General features: G+C 64.3%; 2 protein-coding genes across 9 annotated transcripts in view; one reads left to right on the forward strand and one right to left on the reverse strand.

Annotated features, from left to right (window-relative positions):
- PHF21B (PHD finger protein 21B) overlaps positions 1-8,171 on the forward strand; it is a 55,593-nt gene extending 47,422 nt beyond the window's left edge. For both annotated transcript variants that reach the window (XM_045835012.1, XM_045835013.1), the window contains exons 8-13: positions 1,161-1,215; positions 2,541-2,563; positions 4,032-4,190; positions 5,969-6,044; positions 6,319-6,422; positions 7,818-8,171. In XM_045835012.1, the coding sequence (XP_045690968.1) occupies positions 1,161-1,215; positions 2,541-2,563; positions 4,032-4,190; positions 5,969-6,044; positions 6,319-6,422; positions 7,818-8,036 (636 nt within the window). In that variant the 3' untranslated portion in view covers positions 8,037-8,171. The remainder of the gene's footprint in view (positions 1-1,160; positions 1,216-2,540; positions 2,564-4,031; positions 4,191-5,968; positions 6,045-6,318; positions 6,423-7,817) is intronic.
- A 10,046-nt stretch (positions 8,172-18,217) lies between these two features.
- The window catches only part of ARHGAP8 (Rho GTPase activating protein 8), a 31,810-nt gene continuing 30,216 nt past the window's right edge, over positions 18,218-19,811 (reverse strand). For all 7 annotated transcript variants that reach the window (XM_045834906.1, XM_045834905.1, XM_045834907.1 and 4 more), the window contains 2 exons: positions 18,966-19,069; positions 18,218-18,578 (listed from right to left, as the gene is read on the reverse strand). In XM_045834906.1, coding sequence (XP_045690862.1) covers positions 18,285-18,578; positions 18,966-19,069 — 398 coding nt within the window. In that variant the 3' untranslated portion in view covers positions 18,218-18,284. The remainder of the gene's footprint in view (positions 18,579-18,965; positions 19,070-19,811) is intronic.

Here is a 19,811-nt window from a genome sequence, read left to right on the forward strand (position 1 = left end):
CTCCTCCCGGGAGCTGCACCGGGCACCGCCTGCAGGGGGCGTGGCCGGGCTGCGGGGGCGTGGCCGGGCTGCAGGAGGGCGTGGCCTCCCGATCCTCCCCTGATCACCAGGCCTGTCTCCCAGTCCCAGCCAGTGCAGAGTGGCAGCCAGGAATTGTCCCTTAGAAGCAAATTTTTAGGGCCTTCAAGTCCAAAGTGGGGGACAGTCCTCTGAAGCGGAATGATGTCCCCAGAGGCCAGCGACTGCACATTCCAGACTCAGCCGTCCCGGCCAGGGGCCAGCAAGGCTCCGCGGGGCCCCGAGGCGCGTCCAGGAGCAGCCGCGCTCGCCTCCCTGGGCGCTGGCCGGCCGGGGCCCGCTGTCCCCAGTCCGCAGTTTGTGAGCGGGACCTCAGCGGGGAGGTCTGGCAGCCCCGGGCCTGTGTCCCCTCTGGAAGAACGTCACCGAGTTGTTCCTCACCCTGCGCCTGCAGAGGGCGGGATCCCCGCCCCCTTGCCTGTGGTCACTGATGAGCTGCTCCTCTGCTCTGGTCTCTGACGTCCGGCTGGGCCGGAGGTGACCTGGGGGGACCATATCAGCAGCCAGCACCAGGCCCCGTGCCCTTGAGCCTTGGCCACATAGTAGCCTCAGGAGCAGCCCTTCCATGGGTCGCCCCGCGGCCTTGACCGCAGCCCAGGGGTACCCAGAGAGACAGGTTTCCAGCTCAACACAGCTCCAGAACGGTCTCTGGACAGCCACAGCCAAAGCCACCAGTGTGGCCTGAGGGGCAGAGCCGCTGTGCTGGCGTGCGCGCACCAGAAACTTCCGTCTACCCGCGAGGGAAGGGACCCAGGTCCCTGGGCCACGTGGCGGAAGTGGGGTTTGCGGAGCTGGTTAGCACCACCGCTCATTTCCCCACCGGACCCCAGAGCCGGCTGAGGAAGGAGACACGGGAGCCAGACACCAGCCCTGTTTCCGATTCGCCCCAGCGCGGGGTCTTAGCCTGTCCCTCCCGAGTGCGGTCCGCCACGTCCCCACGGGACTCCCCTCCCCTGCGTCCCCTCTGGCCCTGTTCCTGCCTCTGGCCGTGGGCGTCCGGCCAGGGGTGTCCCGGGCAGGGGCTGTGGCCTGAGGAGGCTCCGCACGACGGGTGGTCTGGTCTCGTTTTCTGTTCCCTGCAGAGGAAGCGGCTGGCATCCAACTATCTCAACAACCCCCTGTTCCTCACAGCACGAGGTGAGCTGCCCGGCAGGGGCTGTTCTGGGGCGGGCGCTTTGGGGACCCTCCATGCCCGGCCTGGGTTCTCGGCACACCCTGGCCTCCTTAGCCTCACCCTGCTTCGGGGAGGAGGCCCGGGGTGGGGGGAGGCCCCCTCCTGGCAGGGGCAGGCACTGGGGCTCTGAGCAGGAGTGCCGATGGGGGTCACCCACAGGGTCACACCCAGGGCTCAGGCTGCCCCTCCGTGCCACCCCCGGGTGTGGCCCCGAGCAGAGCCAGGTCCCTCGGTCGCTGAACGCCACTGGGGCAGGGTCCGCCCTCCCAGGGCTGAGCTGGGTCAGGGTGAGGGCAGTGCGCCGGGAGGAGCCCTGGAGAACCCCTCCTTCTCCATCCACGCAGGCAGCTGGCTGGGCTGGCGGCTCTCGGCGCATCCTCCCGGGCCCGCCCTGCGCCATGAGGGGGTCCAGGGCCCTCGGCCCAGCCCTGGCTCTGACTCCCCACGTGGTCAGAGCTGTGCTGCCTGGGCCAGACCTTTCCCTGGGCCTCAGAGTCCTTCTGGGTAACGGGGCGCACACCCGCACCCCGCACTGGCGTGCTGGGCCCCGGCCTGAGGCCCTCCCCCGGGATGCACGGGTCCCGCTCTCCTCCGCCAGCCCCGCCCCACCAGGGGGCCGCCAGGCCCGAGAATCCAGTGCGCATGGGGGACACAGCCCCTGACGTGGTGCAGCGTCCTCCGGCACAGCGGCCAGGAGGGGCCTTCCATTCGCAGCGAGGGGAGACGAGCAGGCTCCAGGGCCGGGCATGCGTGTCATGCTCTTCGTGGGGCCCTGCGATGCTGGCCCGTCGTGCACCTGCCACGCCACCGCCGCCGCCTCGGGCCTCTGTTTGCCGGCGTCCGGAGTGAGCCCCGAGGCTCCCGCCTCTCCGAGTGCGGCAGAGGCACGGGGGGCCGAGCCGACGGCACCACGGGGCGCTGGGCGCACAGGGCCGTCCTCCCCCCTGCCAGGAGCCATCGCGGGCCAGTCTGCTCGTTGAGACGTGGGGTCGGGCACCACCTCCCGGCGTGAGAGGGGGTTACGGCCAGAGAGAGAGGTGAAAATAAGTCACTTGTTTTCCTGGGAGTGACGGCGGTTCGCTCCCCGGGCTCCCTGCTACCGTGTCCCTCGGGAACTCGGGCCCCGACGGGCCTGGGCCGTGGCGGGTCCTGGCCGTGACCAGGCCTGTGACACTCCCATCATGCCCTGGGTGAGGACCAGGTCACACCGGGCCCCGTGGACTCCCGTCCCGATCGGTGCTCCCCAGACACCCACTAACGTGTTCTACGCCCTTCTTCCCTGTGCTAGCCAATGAGGACCCCTGCTGGAAGGTACGTGTCCCCTCTTCACACCTGGGGGCGGGTCGTGCTCCCCACGGTCCAGGGAGAGCCGCTCCCGGCATGGGACAGGGGCTGCGCCGTCCTGGGGTGGAGCAGAGGGCCTTGAGACCGCGGCCCCAGTGCCGCGCTTGCGCCCAGGCCCCCGCCTGGCCGGCCCCGCCTTCCCCGGGGCAGACTGGGGCCTCCCCGCCCGGCGCTGAGGACGCAGGGTTCCCGGGAGCCACGGTGCCCCGGCTGCCGGCTGGACTCTCCCCGGCGCTGCCCGGCCTCACTGTGTGGCCCTGGGCAGAGCTGCCCCTCTCTGGCCTTCACTGCCCACCCCTCTAGGGGTGAGGCTCGGCGGTCTGCAGGGTCTTGCCTCCCACACCCACCCTCCTGTGACCCTGTGACCCTGTGAGCCCCAGCCCCTGGTGCCTGTGCACGCCCCCGCTTCCCAGACAGACGGGTCACGACCTCGTCTGGGGGTCCCACTCAGAGTTCACTCAGTGTGTCTCTTCCCCGGGGGTCAGACCTAACTCTGGGGGTGTCTGGTCCCTACGTGCCCGTGACGGTCACGCTGCCGAGAAACAGTAGGCGGTGGGCATGGACCCTGGCGGGAGGCCCACGCCTGCAGAGCCCACAGTGCTGCAGGGCCTGGGTTCCGGGCAGGAGACCCCGAGGCTGGCCCTGGCCCCATCCCCAGCTCCCTGTGTCACCTTGGGCCAGCGGGTCACCCTCCCTGTGCCCTCGAACAGAAACTGGAGGTGAGGGGGAGAGGGTTTCTGAGGCCGCCTTTAGAGACAGTCTTGGAATTTCTCGTCACGGTGGCTTGGGTCATCCCGGATGAGGGTCCTCTGGTCTGTTCCCAACCTGAGGGGCAGACGCAGGCACGGGGCTGGGGAACAGGCGTGACGTGCGAGGAGAAGGGTTTCTGTCAGTTGGCGGGAGATCGTGCAGACTGTGCAGGTCACGGGAGGCTCCTCCCCCTCAGGGCTGCCCACTGAGGCTTGAAAGGTAGTGAGCTCCCCGTCCCTGGAGGTGTGTGAGTAGAGACCACACCCAAGGGGGATGACTCTGCAGATGGTCACTCTGAGGAAAGGGAAGGCGACCCCTCCCCGGGTTCCTCTCCAGGCGGCACTCTATGTGCCCTGGTCTGGTGAGCCCCCCCCCCCGCCCCCCACGGGGCCGGTATCCGCATGGGTGCCAGGCGTGGGGATGGAGTGCAGCACCCGCCCCAGGAGGATGGAGATGCCAGGTTAGACTGCGGTGTGCCGACAGGGGCCGCACAGCAGGACCCCCGCCCGCCGCTAACACTCGGCGACACCAGCGAGCGTGCCCGTGGGTGCCCGGGAGGCCTGCCGCACCTCCCGGTCAGGCTGGGGCCCAGCCCCCTCTCCCAGAGCTGCCGGGATCCGCAGCTGGGGTGGCAGGCGCCCGCCCGGGAGGGGACTGCTCACCCCCTGGCCCCCTTGTCCCACAGCACGAGCCCGGCCGCGATGAGCGCTGTGCCGCCTGCAAGCGCGGCACTGACCTGCAGCCCTGCGGCGCCTGCCCGGGGGCCTACCACCTCGGCTGCCTGGACCCGCCCCTCAAGACGGCACCCAAGGGCGTGTGGCTGTGCCCCAAGTGCCAGCAGAAGGTACGGGCTCCCGTGCGGCCTGGGGGCGGGGGTCCCTGCGGAGGCGGGGACGGGCGAGAGGGGCCGGCTGTAGGACAGGCTTCCGCACTCCGAGTGACCCGTTGTGGGGGCTGTCCCGGGCAAGGGGAGCCCCCCATCAGGGCGCTCAGACAGTGCGGGTTGGAGACCGCTGGCTGCTGTGGCCCCAGCGCACCCCTGCCCGCCCGAGGGGCTGCGCCTCGAGCACCAGACTCCCCCAGGCAGAGGGGACCAGCGACACCGGCCACCAAGGCAGCGATGGCGGGAACGAAAAGCTCTCAGATTAGCCAGAGCAGTCACACGCCCTTCCTGCGGCGAGGCGGCCACTTTGACACTTGACAGTATCTAGTGGAGAGACTCGGCCGGAGTGTCGTCCCTTAAATGGAAAGGTCACGGGTTCGATTCCCTGGCAGGGCACGTACTGTGGTTGCAGGTTCAGTCCCCAGTCGGGCCTCCTGCAAGAGGCAGCCGACCGATGTTGCTCACTCACTCAGTGTCTCTCTCTCCCTCCCTCCCCTCTTTCTAAGATCGGTAAGCACATCCCCTGGTAGGATTTAAGGGAAAAGTGTGCACCTCACAGCCGAGAATCTTGCTTGGGGAAACGCAGTCTGAGGGTATAATCCAAACACATTCAAAACTCCGTGCGCGAAGCCGCCAGCCCCCCCCCCGTTTACAGAAGGGGGAAGATGTGCTCCCCGGCAGTCAAAGGTGGTGAAATAAATCCCAGGGCTTGTACTGAGACAGGCGATCATTGAAAAAGGTGGTTTTGCCCCGGCGAGTGTAGCTCGGTGGATTGAGTGCCAGCCTGTGAACTGGAGGGTTGGCAGTTCGATTCCCAGTCAGGGCACGTGCCTGGGTTGTGGGCCAGGTCCCCAGTAGGGGGCGCATGAGAGGTAACCACACATTGATGTTTCTCTCCCTTTCTTTCCCTCTCTAAAAATAAATAAATGAATAGAATTTTAAGGATTATTTTTTTTACAAAGACTTTGCCATTCTTTGGGACATGTTCACTATGTGGAATTGGGTTTAAAAAAATAAAAATTAAAAGCAGGCTTTATAGCTGCTGTGTAGTGTGGCCGCCAGCTAAGGAGAGCTGTGTGCAGGATAAAAACCTGGGTGAAGCATCTGAGCGGGCAGCCTTGTTTGCGGCTGCGCAGTGAGAGGGGCATCGACTGGTTTTTTTAACAGGACAGTTTTCTACGGAACGTCGTCTTGTAAAATCATAGGGTGATTCTCTTTACTTCAAAAACCACCACCTGGAGCATTCTGTCATCCGGGTTCTGAGATGTGGGGGTCTGTGTGTCGCTGTGGGGGCCGCCAAGCCCCTGCATTGTCACTACCGGGGGTCACAGCTCTTTGAGGGGGTGCCCAGGGGGAGTGAGGTGGCTTCCCACTTCAGCACGATGGTGGGGCCTCCCTGGGCCCCTGGGTTTGCCGCTGGCTGCTCTCAGGTCCCCGGGACACGGGAACAAGACAGAGATTTATTTATTCATTTGTTCGAGAAGAATTCGAGTCCGCTCTCGGCGGCCACTATCTGAGGCCCTGGTGGTCAGCAAGCCCTGCCCCCGCTCAGCAGCCTCTGAGCTGGAACCCCAAAGCGGGGCCCCCATCCCTGGTCACAGCTGAGGACCGTGTGGCTCGGGGAGCTCAAGCCTCTCCCAGGGTCACACGTGCGTGCACGTGCACGCACACACACACACACACCCCTGGCGTGGCGGGTCCCCACCTGCCTGCTTGCTCATCTCCCCTCCGCCCTGCAGGCCTTAAAGAAGGACGAAGGTGTGCCCTGGACGGGGATGCTGGCCGTCGTGCGCTCCTATGTCACCCACAAGACAGGTAGGGAGCGGGAGCGCCCCCGCCCTTCTCTCCAGCCCCGCCTCCAGGCGTCCGGGCTCGCCCCGGGCCCATGGGAGGCCGCTCTGGGCCTGAACTCTGGAAGGGGCCCCGGGACCGGTCCTGCGCACAGGGCAGTGACCGTGGGAGGTGGCGTCCCAGTCCCCGTGCGTCCGGCTCGGGCCACTGGCCACTGCAGGAGGGTGCGGCCTGGGCACAGACCCCGGGTCCCCTCCGCTGACCTGCCCTCCTCTGCGCGGCCGGGCCCTGTTTCTAGTCAAAGAAGAGGAGAAGCAGAAGCTGCTGCAGAAGGGCACGGAGCTGCAGAGCGAGCACCGGCAGCTGGAGGAGCGGGACCGGCGCCTGGCCTCGGCCGTGAAGGTGCGTGGGGGTCGGGGGCGGGGTGGGGGGGCGGTGCGTCCTGGAACCACAAGGTGTGGGTCCGGAGCGCCGGCGTCCAGTTCCTGGGGCCCCAGGAGAAGGCGGACTCGCCCGTATCCCTCCGCAAGTCGGGCGGAGGGTGCGGCCCTGTGAGTCGTGCGACGAGCGTTGTCGAGTGAGTGAGCGAGCTCACTAGCTGGTGGCTCTGTTCCCTCTCGGCTGCGGCGCCAGCCGGGCCCTGGCTGTGTCTGCACCCGTTTCCTCTCTGTGGTGCGACCGTGAGGATTCCTCCTCTGTGGCGTGCCGATGAGACGTGGTGATGGTGATCGTGGTGATGGTGATGATGTTGATGTTGATGTAACAGCAGCGCCAGGCCCTGTAAAACTTTTTTTTAAAGACTTTATTTTTAGAGAGGGGAAGGAAGGGAGAGCAACGTCAGTGTGTGGTTGCCTCTCATGCGCCCCCTACTGGGGGCCTGGTACGCAACCCAGGCATGTGCCCTGACGGGGAATTGAACTGGGACATGTGGGTTCACCAGCTGATGCTCCACCCACCGAGCCACACCAGCCAGGGCTGGTGAAACCCTTTCAATGTAATGTGACGAGGCTGCCCGTTTATTCCCGTCTTAGCGTTCCGGACAGTCTCAGGGATTTTACGCTATTGGCCCCAGCACCAAATGAACTTTAGCCCAATGCATCTGTCCTTGGCTCTGTATAGAAAGGCTAGGGAGAGGCAGGAACACAGACTGCAGGAGAAAGAGCGGAACCCTGGCCGGTGACCAGCAAAGGTCTGGCGCGGCAGCCGTGGCTGCGTCAGCCGGCTCGGAGCTCGCGCCGGAGGAGGAGAGACAGGTGTGGCCGGTTAGGGGGGGTGCAGCGGTGAGCAGGAGGTTCCCATGCTTCTGCACAAGCCACACCGTTTCTGGCCCCAGCTTTTTCTTAAGATTTTTATTTATTTGTCTTTAGGATAGAGGGGAAGGGAAGGAGAGAGGGGGAGAGAGAGAGGGAGAGGGGAAGAGAGAAAGAAACAAAAACATCAATGTGTGGTTGCCTCTGGGGACCTGGCCCACAACCCAGGCATGTGCCCTGACTGGGAATGGAACTGGCGACCTTTTGGTTTGCAGGCCTGCACTCAATCCACTGAGCCACACCAGTCAGGCTTCTGGCCCCCCCAACCCCCAAATTTAAAACAAACTTCCCCTGTGGGTTTGGCTGCTGTTTAATTACATTTTTCACTGCCGCTGCCCGGGTTCGGTGAGTCCCTCTGGCTGGTCCTTTCAGGCCTCTGCCATGGGAGGGAGGGGCTTTGGGGGACAGGGCTGAGGGATGGCCACCCAGGGCACCTGCACCGTGGAATTCCGAGACCCTTCTCTCTGGCCCCCTTCTGCCCTCACAGAAATGCCTGGAGCTGAAGACCAGCCTGCTGGCCCGGCAGAGGGGCACCCAGTCGTCCTTGGACCGTCTTCGGGCCCTCCTGAGACTGATACAGGGTGAACAGATGCTCCAGGTCACCATGACGACCACCAGCCCCACCCCACTGCTGGCGGGGCCCTGGACCAAGCCCTCAGCAGCAGCCATGCACTCTGCCCTCCAGCACCCCCAGGGGCACAACTGACCCCGAGGGACCCGTCTTCACGCCCGTGGAGAGCCCCTGGGACCCTGCTCACAAGACCCGCGGGTTCCGTCAGCCTTAATTCATGAACACTCTGACTTTCAGACAAAAATAAAACCAGACAGAGAGAGACAGGGGACAGAGGGAGGCGGAGCTGGGTGGGGGTCCTGGTCCTGCAGCCGGGGCGGGTGGGGGTGGAGTCCTGCCCCTTCAGGTGTAGGCAGGACCCCCAGAAGCCAGGTGGTGCACACCGTCCGCTCCAGCCTCTAGCCCAGCTGTCCCTGTGGCCTTGTGTAGTGTGTGGAAGGGCCCAGGCCACCCGTGCCCGGGGCCGGCACCTGTCCAGCGTCCTGCAGGGAGGGAGCCGGGACGCAGACGTAGCTGAGTAGTGCAGGTAGTGGGGCGGAAGTGGGTAGGAACCTAGGTAGGACTCCGGCCCCTCCCCAGCAGGCGGCCCATGCCTGGGCCCGGGCCTGGGCCTGGGCCGCGGGCGCCTTCCCAGAACCCCAGGCCCGTCGGTCAGTATTATTGGCGTTAAAATCGCAGCAGTTTGACTTGAAGCTCTGCGCGGCCTGCGTTCCCTGCCAGTGCCACCATCCCTAGAGTCCCGGGGCAACCCGGCCGCGCACCGCCTTCCTCTCGCTAGTGCTTCGGACCCACGTTGCTGTCGGTGTATTTTTCTCATGGAGTTTCGGGCCAGACGGAGGCGCAGCCGTGCGGCGGGGCATGGGGCAGGCGCCCTGGTTCGGGTCGAATCGTTCGACCTGCGACCGAAGCCTTTTACTCTCTCCTTCCGAAGAGCCGATCAAGTATTCCACTCCCTGTTTCTTGCCAGTACAGACACTATGCCAAAAAATAACCTTCCGTTTTTGTACGGTGTTTTTATTGTGAGATGTTTAATGTGAAGGGGGCACGCCTGCTGGCCGCCCTGCCTGCCGGCCGCTCTCTGCGGCCAAGTCCGAGTGGGGGCGCCCTCCCAGGGCTGGAGACATCCAGGGGGCGGGCGGGGAAGGGGGTGGGGCCTCGGGAGGGCTCAGCCCTTGGGGACTCCACAGAGGCCCCCTCCTTGCCGGCTCCTTGAGAGCAGAGGGTGCGCCCACTGTCTCAGAGCGCTCCTGCACTCCGGGGTGGGCTCTGTTCGCCCTTCACCCCCACCAGCTTCTCCAGTCCCGAGGGACTTAGCACAACAGACAAGCACCCGGGAGCCTCGGGGCTCCCACCCCCCAGCCCGTCGCCCGGTGCCGCGTTGCAGGGACCACACGTGTGCGGGTGCGCGCATGCGCGCGCAGACGTGCAGAGCAGGGGGCCAGCCCCGCCCCCCACAGGCGGCCGCCGGGCCTCCTGCCACTTCCACGACTCCGGGAGAAACTGTGCTGTACGATACAGAGCTATTTTAATACACGTAACACTGGGTTGAACAAGATTTTTATATTCTTTTATCGATGAACAGAGCGAACTGCGGGACACACGTCTTCTATGTTGGTTACTCGAGACGCCGATTATGCAGTACCTGCCGCGCGGCTTGCGATGCAAACGTCCTCAGATTCCTTTCTTTGGGTTTGTTTTCTTCCTGGATGGATTGGATTGAGTTTTTTTAACAATGTAACGGGAGGGTGTGAACGGCTGGACCCGGGAGGGGTAGCTGCTGGCGTGTCTTGAGTCTTAGATTCCTCGGACCCCGGAGGGCCGTCCAGTGGATAGAGTCAGGCTAGAGAAGAGTGTTCGTCTTAAATTTGCCCGTGTAGCCCTTCTGTGCGACGCATTAAACTCGATTGACGATTGCGGAGTCCTGTGGTTCTGTCTGCTTGCCTTGCGCAGAGAGGCCTCTGGGAGCAGATGGGGCGGGGCGGAGGGAGAGGTGCTCACGGGCGCCCTCTGCAGGCTGACCGATCCCCTCCCCGGGAGGTGCACCTGCAGGGCCGGGATCCTGGGTTGCTAGTAACAAACCCACCAGGCCAGCGGCACCACGCGGAGCCCAAGGGTGCGGTCCACACTGTCCCGGCTGGCTCCTTTCTCGTTCTCAGCGGATCGACGGCACCCACTTCTGCTTCCCGGGCAGCGAGGCATGCAGTGTCCCACAACCAGCGGAAGCTTAATCTGTGGGCCTCTGAGACCAGCCGCGCGGAGGCCGGAGCCCCCGCACCCTGGGTGCAGACACTGCGCCGGTGGGCCAGGCTGGGCGAGGGGCCACCCGTGGGCAGTCAGCCATGGCTGGAGGGTGGGATCCAACAGGAAGTGACTGTCCCCTGGAGCTCTGGGGTCTGAGAGGTACACGGGGTGGGGGCAGGGCTACACGGCCCACCCAGGTGGGGTGGGTCACACACCGTCCGGTTAGTTAGAGGGCGCTCACTCCCCTCCTGCCCGACCGTTCGGTGCGCAGGTCCCGGTCTGGGCTGCGCCCCGCCCTCGGGAATTCCTAGGCCGGCTCCGCCCAGCCTCCTGGCTTCCTGTCTGCCCTGCTGCTCCCCTACTCCTCTCGCCAGGGGGGCTCCAGCTGCTTGGTCTGGAGCTGCTGTACCTGGGGCGGCCTCAGTCCTGGCTCAGGGGCCCCCTGGGGGGCACCCCTGCCAGGCCAGCGGCCAGGTCCACCTGGCCCTGTGAATCTGGGGTGTTGGGACAGTGAGAGCGCTGAGGTCAGGGAAGTGAGGAATCCGCTCACATCCGGGGCAGCTGGGGAGCAGGGACCACAGCCAGCCCTCCACCCCGCCCCCACACAGCCGGCTGCACTCCCTGGGAGAGTGAGCGCGCCACCCTGCTCCTGACCACGGTGGGAGCTCCCTCCAAAGACCCACCCTCCACGCCCCCTTCTCCTCCTCCATGAGACAACTCTGCCATTAGAAAGGGGGCCCCAGTGTGCAGATGCCTGCCCCCCACAGCTTTGCCCACCCAACCCAGCGCCCAGGTGACCCGTGCCCGTGCTCTGGGACAGCCCGTGGGTGGGGACGGCCATCCCTCCGTCACCACCTCCTTCCCCAGCTCCAGATGACCCAGCCCAGGCCACAGGCCCTGCTGGGTGAGAGGCCCCCAGGAATGGAGGGGTGCAGGCCTGGGAGCAACCCCTCCCTGCTCACGCAACCACGCTGAAGGAGACTCGCCCTCCCCAAGGGCCAAGGGCCGGACTGCTGGGACACTCTCTTAGCTGGGGGGCAGCTGTGACACAGCACCGCAGACCTCGCAGCTTGAACAACAGAGACGTGCTTATTCTCTCCCAGTTCTGGAGCCTGGGGGTCCAAGGTCAAGGGTCCAGCAGGGCTGGTTCTCCCCGAGGGCGGTGGGACACACGTTCAGCCTCCCGCCCGGCTCCCGGTGACCTCGGGTGTCCGTGGCCTGCGGACGGCGGTCTCTTCTGGGGCTCTCACTGGTTTCCCTCCATGCAGTTGGCCCGTGGTCTTCGGCGGTCCCTGGCCTGGACTCCACCCCCCGCCCTGGGCCTCTGTCTGCAGGTGGCATTCTCCCTGGCGCCGGTGTGTCTCAGTGTCCCCTTTTCAGAAGGACACAAGCAGGTTGGATGAGGGACCACCCAGATGGTCTCATTTCAACTTACCCGCCCTACTTCTTCCTCCAGATAAGGTCACATTCGCGCACGGAATGTCAGGACTTCTGTGTCTTTCAGGGGAGCGCAGTGCAGCTGTAACAGCCCCTGTCCCTGGGTGTGTGGGGTGTGCTTTCCTGGGACTTCCCCCCCACCCGGGACCACCCAGCGTGGCCCTTCTGCCCCTCGCCTCACACGCCCGCCCCCCACTTGCTGGGTCCCCCGGAGGACCCCACGCCAGGCCACAGCGCGCTGGGCACTGCCCACGGTTGCTGTTACTTCACTGAGGACCCCTGGTTTCCAGACAGAAGCAGAGGGGCCCCCCTCCACCTGCAGGGCAGTGCAGCTCTGAACACGCCCTGTTTTGATGTCAAGTGACAGAGGTCCCCTGGTTCCAGTGGTGGCAGGTGATGTAAGAACTAGGCACCGAGGAAGGCGGGTCCCCGCGGGGAGTGTGTGGCTACGCTTCCATCCCAGCTTCCTCCACCCCCGGGATAACACAGAGAGAGAGGTGTTCCCCGGGCGGGGCTCCTGCTAGGCAGGGACGTGCCTGGAAGTGGCGGGGAGGCCGGGCCAGGGACAGGCACCCTCTGGTGCTGGGACCAGCTCCCACCAGCCCCAGGACCACTGTGAGCGTCTCTCCCCAAATCCATGTTTGGGGGTTTCGTGTGAGTGAGTCTGAGGCCAGGTGGGAATATTTACACCACGGAAATGGGCAGACACGACAGGTCAGAGCTCCTGTGCGTGTGTCCGTGTGGATGTGCACACACGTGTGCATGTGTGTGCAGGAGGGGAGCAGAGGTTCCCAGGTCAGCTTGTGAGCCCCGCAGTGGTGACGCCACTGCCCTGGCCAGTGGGGGCGGCAGGCACGACCGAGCGAGCCGTGCACTGGGTGGCCGTCCCATCCAGAATGACTGAGCGAGCAGAGCAACAGGTCGGCATCAGATTTTGCGTCAAGCTTGAACGTTCTTCCTCGGAAGCTACCGGGATGACTCGGGAGGCCGCCGCTCTGGGCGCAGGTGACGGGCAGCGTCATCACCGCGGCACGCCCGCCCGTGCATCCCGTCTCGGGCGGGGTTGTCTGCACAAACATCGCGTCCCCCACGTGACTCACTCAGCCCCCCTGCGGCTTCTCACGTTTCCCAAAACTGAAATCACCTTCGAAGGGGAAGAGGTTTCAGACCGACAATGAGCTTCAGGAAAATACGGCGGGGCCACCGACAGCGACTGGGAGAACTGCGCGAGGTCCCAAGGCGCCTGCTTCGAAGGGGACCGAGGCGTCCTTGTCCTGTGCACCGTGTGTCCCGCATCTTCAGTGCCTGTCTCTGGTTTTCATATCGCACGGCCGGCTGCCTTCTGGGCGGACCTCGTGTGTGAGGTGGTGTCACATTTTCCCCCCCAGGTCCCAGAGGCCCCGTCACCTTTTCTCAACCCTTTTACGGCTTGTCCTTCGGACGGGCGGCTCCCGCCGGCCACCGACGCCTCCCGCCACCTCCGTCCGTGGAACACACGACTGGTGCTGCCGTGTCTCTGAAACCTCAGACCCTGCATTTTGTGGTTTTGAAATTCCAGGGGTTTTTTTTAAATATCTATTTTTTGTGTGTTTTAAAAATTTCAGATATTGTAGTTTGCTTTTCTGGAATCCCTTTGTTTTTAAAAAAAATTTTTTTTTTTGGAACGGACCTGTCCCGTGTTTTCACTTGCAATAAGCACATTTTCCTTCACACGTTTGAGCACGCTTATAGTCGCTACTTTGACCGCCTTGCCCCGCCCCCGCTGTTGCCAACACCTGCGTCGTGTTAAGGGTGGTCTCTGTTGACGGATCGGCTGGGCTACGTCTGCCCGTTCATTTGTACAGTGAGTAATCTGTATTGTGTCCCGGACATTGCGAACATGAGGTTGTGGAGACCCTGGGTTCTGTTACATTCCTCTGAAGAATCTTCGGTCCTGGTTGTTTGCTTCGGCGCATGTTTAACGGGGATGGACCCAGATTGCCAACTCTGCCCATTTGCAGCTCAAACCTCTGTTCAGCTGTGTTTTCTCGTTTTTACCCCACACCTGGTGCCCGCCCCGCCCGTGCGTGGCTCGGGGGCCGGGCAGCACGGTGGGCAGAGGCGGAGGCACAGACTCAGGCCCTCCCTCCCTCCCCGGCTTCCTTGCCTGGGACCCGTCCCCCAGGGCGTGACCCTTCATTTCTAGAGGCTGTGGTCGTCCCAGACCCTGTCCTCTGCTCTTTGAGCCACAAGGTCGTCATTTCCTCCTGGTCATCGAGCCCCCTCTGACAGGAGTGCCAGCGCTGGCGGCTCAGGGTAGAGCCACACCGTGGAGGCTCCGCCTGTGCCGTGCGGCCACCGCAGTGGCGTCAGGTCATCGTTGGTTGGTCTGCCCTCGTCGCTTCACAGTCGGTCCAAGGCTCTCAGACGTTGTCCGTGGGACGGTCACGCCCTGCAGGAGGGCGACGCCCACGGGTTTCGGACAAACGATGAGACACATTTCAGACGCAGCTGAGGACCCCACTGCCCCTCCCCTCCATGGGGGATGCGGTGTGTCGCCTTCTCACTCAGTTTTTAAAAACCCTTTTTTCTACGAATATTGCTCAAAACACTGGCTAGCGCCTAAAGCACTCAGGATCGGGGAGTTTTCTAACTTCGCACAAGTGAAAGCACATGTGTGTCTCGCTCCGCAGCCCCCCTCCCCCCGCCCCGTCTCACGTGGTGTTTGGAGTTGCAGCCACGCGGGCACGTGCAAGCCCAGCTGGGTCACTCCACCGGCGGTGCAGCATTCAGCCGCACGGGCGTGGCGCCGGCCTGTCTGCCACCCTCCCGTGGACGGGCACACGGGGCCGCCCCCGTTCTCAGCTCTGCGGGGTGCGGAGACAAGCCCCGCACCCACCCGTCCGGCTGCGGACCGGGACGTACAACTGCTGGACCAGCTCGCGGAGTTGCTCCTGCAACTGCTCGTAACAATCCACACCCCGATCCTCCGAGCCTTAACGATGGTCACCTACGGGCGGTCACATTGCAAGTGACTTCCACTTTCCTTTTCCACATGGTTTGCCGTAGGATTCCCGCTCCCCCACCCTTGGCAGTGACTGTTCCTGCCACAGACAGTAAAGCTTTGGGTCCTCGCGCCCACAGCAGAAGCTGCTCTTTCCTGCCAGCCCAGCCCCTCCGTCTGGGGGAAGGCCAGCGCCCTCGGCTGCCCGCAGAGCTCACCGGGGAGAGCCGGACAGTGCCCGGGACTCACTGCTCTGGCTCCTCCCTCCTGCACCTGCCTCTGTCCTGCACCCACTGCTTTAGCTCTAAAAACCTACACCGCCCTGGCTGGTGTGGCTCGGTGGGTTGAGCGCTGGCTTGTGAACCAAAGGGTCATCGGTTTGATTCCCAGTCAGGGCACGTGCCTGGGTTGTGGCCCAGGTCCCCAGTAGGGGGTGCTTGACAGAAGACCACACATTGATGTTTCTCTCTCTTTCCCTTCCTTCCCGTCTCTAAAGATGAATAAATAAAACCTTTAAAAACACATTCCTCGTGCGTGTCTCTGCTTATTTTCTCCCCAACTGCTCCGCAAGCCCCTTGCGAGCAGGTGTGCCCCACGTGTCTCTGTAAACTGCGACATGGGCTTCACCTGGCGCAAAGCAGGTGCTTCAGAGCCCACGGAATTGCAGCGTGCCCACGGCCTTCCTCGTTGTATAAATGGGGGAGAGCACGAAGCACTGAGCCTGGCCTCCACCCCCACTGCGTCAGGCAGGAGGCACTCACGCTGAGCCTTCCAACCGCAGCTCCCCCTGCCCAGCGAAGTGACCCGCCTACCTAGGGCCACACGGCCGTGACTCTGGGCTGGCCCTAGAGGTGGGGTGCCCAGTCCTGGCTCCCCCCAGCGACGGCTCCCTCTCCTTGGGGTAGACTGACCTCCTGCTTTTTTTTGCTTCAGCCTTTTCGGCTCTGGGTAGGATCCAACCGCTCCCCGCGGACGTTGGCAGCAGGGTCTCCCGCCTGCTACTCTGGCGTCACTTAACATCTGTCACTTCTGCAGAAGCGAATGTTTGGACAATTTTTCCACACGCCCTGTCGACAGCGGCACCCTGGAGTCCTCATTTCCCCATCACGTTTCATTGTTTCGAGCTGAAAGACGCTGTGTGTGTTTTAAGACATTAACAGTGTAACCGCTTCCTTCTGCTGGGAGCTGATCGGGAAATCGGGCTTGGAGGCGGGGAGGGGTGACGAGGCCTCACCACGCACGCCACGGGCGGCTACGCGTCCACAGTCGGTGCGCGGCGGGGGAGCCCGCTACCGAAGCATGCCCAGGAGAACGTCTCGGGGCCACCTTTCGGCGTCAGAAAACTTGAGGCGTATATTCCCCCAGCGTGCGTCACGCCGTAAACCTTCCTGCATAATTCATGAGACCTGATTTAACGCCATTAATTTTGGTGCTCACAGTGGTGAGCGCGTAAGGGAGCCGTCATTTTTCAGATTTTTTTTTTTCCTGCCACAGAACACTGAGGCCGCTTCAGGGTTGCTCTGAACTGTGTGAGAGCAAGACACCCCCCACCCCCGGCCCAGGGGCGGGAAGCAGACGCCAGCCTCACGGCGGGGGGGGTCCTGGGGGTGTCGTCCTCGGGCTCCAAACCCAACTTTTCCTGGGGATCCCACAAAGGCCAGGTCTGGGCTCCCTGTGCTGGCTGGCCAGACCTGGAGGGTTGTTTTGTTAACTTTTTTGAGAGGGGGGGAAGGGAAGGAGAAAGAGAGGAAGAGAAACATGTGTGGTTGCCTCTCACATGGCCCCCACCAGGGACCTGGCCCACAACCCAGGCATTTGCCCTGACTCGGCTTTGAACTGGCAACTCTGATTCGCAGCCTGTGCTCAATCCATTGAGCTACACCAGCCAGGGCTGTTCTTTTTTTTTTTTTTAAGAGAATGAAAGAAAAAGTGTTGGTAGCAGAACTGAGAAGAAATAAACAATCCCTCCTTAAGACGCACGAGAGAATATTCCAGCCTGGGTGAACTCTGAGCCAGAGAAGACAGGAAGAGCGGATGGGGGGGGAAGACCAGATCTGGGGGGAGAGGGAGATGCGGGGAGGCCGGTGAGGAAAGGGGGGCTGGCACCTGGGGGCCCTGCTCTCCGCTGGTGCCTCGGCCGTGTGGGTGCGGGTGCAGGTGCAGGTGCAGGTGCGGGGCGAGCCGGAGCCTCGGAAGCCTGGGGACTCCGGGGCACCTGCCGGCCGCTGCCCTCTGCTCAGGGCGGAGGCAGTCCCTGGAGGAGCGTCTGATGGGCCGCACAGATTGAGGAACATGGACGGCCACCGGGGGGGACCAAAGCCCACTTTAAACCAAAGATCTAGATGGTTCTGGTCCAAGCAGGAAATGTCCACAGTGCCATGCAGCGGCAGTGAGTTGGGTGCCACGCTGGCCGGATCCCCCGTTCAGACAGGGAACAGGCACGTGGAGGGTAAACACGGCTCAGGTGGGCAAGCGTCCGGGGAAGCCGGTTCCAGCCGAGGCCGCGTGGCTCCTGAACCAGGTGCTCAGAACCGGCAGGCGGGCGGGGCACACAGTGTGAACGCCCCCATTGTACAGACGGGGAGACGGAGGCCCGGATCCCTCCCCGTGGCTCCCACAGCTCCGTGAAGGTGCACCCCCAGGTCTGCCCTAACCCTAACCCTAACCCACGCCTTCCCGGGGTGGGGGCCAGGCGGTGGCTTGGAGCAGACAAGACGCCCTCAGCCCCGGATCTAAGGCAGGTCTCCACTCTGCTCGGCCCCTGGGACGTCCTCTTCCTCAACGTTCTGAGCTCAGGCTTGAGGAGGGGCGTCAATGAAGCCCCCTCAAGCCCCGCCCAAGGACACCTATCCAGCTGGGCTGCCCAAAGGCTCCCGTGGCGGGTGGGGAAGGCGGTCCAGCACCACCCCCGGCACACAGCAAGGGGCCCAGCAGAGGGGGCAGCAGTCTCCTTATCAGCCTGTGGCCCCTGCCGGAGGGACCCACCTCGGCCTCTGACCTCGTCCTCCCAGAGGACCCGGACTGCCCTCCCCCAGGGAAGACATGTTCCGTGGGCCGCGGGGGCTCCCTCCCAGCACACCGAACCCCGGCTCCCATCTCCTCCACTCCAGACACGGTCAGAGGGTCGGTGGTGTCCTTCCTGGTGGGGCAGCCAGGGCCGCAGGGCCAGAGCGGGTCCCAGAGCCCGCAGGAAGGCCGCCTGCCTTATCACCCCAGCCCCCACCTGCCCCAGGGTCACCCCTGTGCCAGATAATCGGCAGAGCCCTCCCACTGGGATCTGGCCTTGGCCCCAAGGCTGGCTTTGGCCGGTGCAGTGTAAGCACGCGGGACGGCAGCCAGAGCCAGGAGGCCGCCTGCCCCTCCACCTCCAGGACGGGAATGTGTTCCGCTTCCTAAAGCCCCGGCCAGGGCAGAGCCGGCCGGCTGGCCCACCGACAGTAGGCCAGAAACGCTGGTGCTGTATGTTACTGGCCCGTCTGTTACACAGCATCGCAGCCGCAGTGGCTGCCTGATACAGGGCCCAGCCCGCAGACACCCATCTGCAGTGAAGCCACGTCGGACTGTGATTCTGACAGAGCCACCCTCTCCTCTGCGCCCACGCTCAGCAGTGTGGGAGGGGCCGGAGGACCAGAGCCACGGCATTGTCACCGGAAGGTTCGCCAGGAGCGTCTTTAATGGCAGGTTAACGCGCGCGCATGCCCAGAGAAACAGGCATTTCTACACTAGCGGAGGCTCCCGGCGGCCGCCAGGGGGCGCAGGCGCACGGGGCGCAGCGAGGCCTCGGGCGAAGGGGCCGCCCCGCTCTCCAGCCCCGCCCAGCCGGCGCCCGGCTCCCCGCCGGCGTCCTGGGCGCGGAAGACCCTTCCGTGGTGCTCGATGAGCAGCTCGGTGAACAGGTTCAGGGGCACCAGCGCGCTCAGGGAGGCCGCCCCCTGCGACGGCCAGATCAGGTTCAGCCCAAAGACGCAGGCCAGGTTGGAGCTGTTCATCTTGTTGAAAATGCTCTCCCGGGACACCTGCGGACACACGTGACACGGGGTGACCCGTGGGGCCTGCGTGGCGGGAAGAGCACTGGGCTGGGAGCCAGGGCCGTGACCTTAGGCTGTCACTGTGCTGCTCCCTGGTCAGACGACCGGGGACATGGCCCCTGCCTCCAGGAACCGCCCCTTCCCGGGAGACCACGTGGGGCAGCAGGGGTGGGCGTGGTCGACCCCGGCCAGAAGGCAGAGGGCTTCTCCGTGCCGCAGCTGCCCGCCAGGCCTGGGGGAAGCCCCCGGGGGCCCGGAGGTGGCATTCCAGCAGGAGGGAGAGTGTGACCCCAGAACCCGGTCAGGGTCGGTGGGTGTGCACAGATGAGAGGGCGAGGCCGCCGCCCCCGCCCCCGCCCGGCTCCGCCCACGCACCTCGTGCAGGAAGCCCATGAGGTACTCGAGCACCGCGTAGTTGTGTTCCGGAAGGCTCTGCAGGATCTGGCGGCAGCGGGTCACCCGCAGGCTGCTCTCCACGCCTGTGACGGCACCAGGGTCCCGCTGAGCCCTTCCGAGCGGAGGGCGCGGGACGGAGGGAGGACAGCCTGCCCCCCTGCCCCCCTGCCTGCACTGGTTCGGAGCACCTGCCACGTCACTGGCCTGCAGGTTTCTCCTTCCAGCTCCGCCCCCTTCTTCACACGGGGCGGCTGTGACCTCCCGGGGGGCCACATCACTCCACCCGTGGGGCGTCTGGGCCGGGCGCTGGCACACAGCAGCCCGGGGGTTCGGGGCCAAACGGCCTGTTCTCATCATTAAAGCTCCCCCGGCTCTGGGCCGCACCGGTCACACACAAGTCTGCGGCCGCCTTCTGGGAGTGGGGTCGGGCGCACTGAGCCCGCGGCACTTCCCGTCTGGCCGGTTACAGAGAACACATGCTGACCCCGCTCTCGACTGGCCTGACCCGGTTATGATTCTCAGCAGTTCGGGCCCCCGCAGCGACAAGGGGGCTGGATGTAAGCTGTCCCAGGGTCGAGAGCGCCCCCCACCCCAGTTCCCTCTTAACGACATCCCCCACGGAGCTCTGTGAACTTCAGGTCGGACCTCACCAACCAGCTCTGGCGAGTCGTGTAGCTCAGTGGATTGAACTCTGGCTGCAAACCCAGGGGTCACTGGTTCGATTCCCAGGCAGGGCACATGCCTGGGTTGCAGGCCAGGTCCCCAGTGGGGAACTCGTGAGAGGCAACCACACACTGATGTTTCTCTCCCTCCCTTCCCCTCTCG

This window comes from Phyllostomus hastatus, unplaced genomic scaffold, assembly GCF_019186645.2.
Source record: "Phyllostomus hastatus isolate PE091 unplaced genomic scaffold, TTU_PhHast_1.1 phas_contig_198, whole genome shotgun sequence".
In the NCBI taxonomy this organism is placed as follows: Eukaryota; Metazoa; Chordata; class Mammalia; order Chiroptera; family Phyllostomidae; genus Phyllostomus; species Phyllostomus hastatus.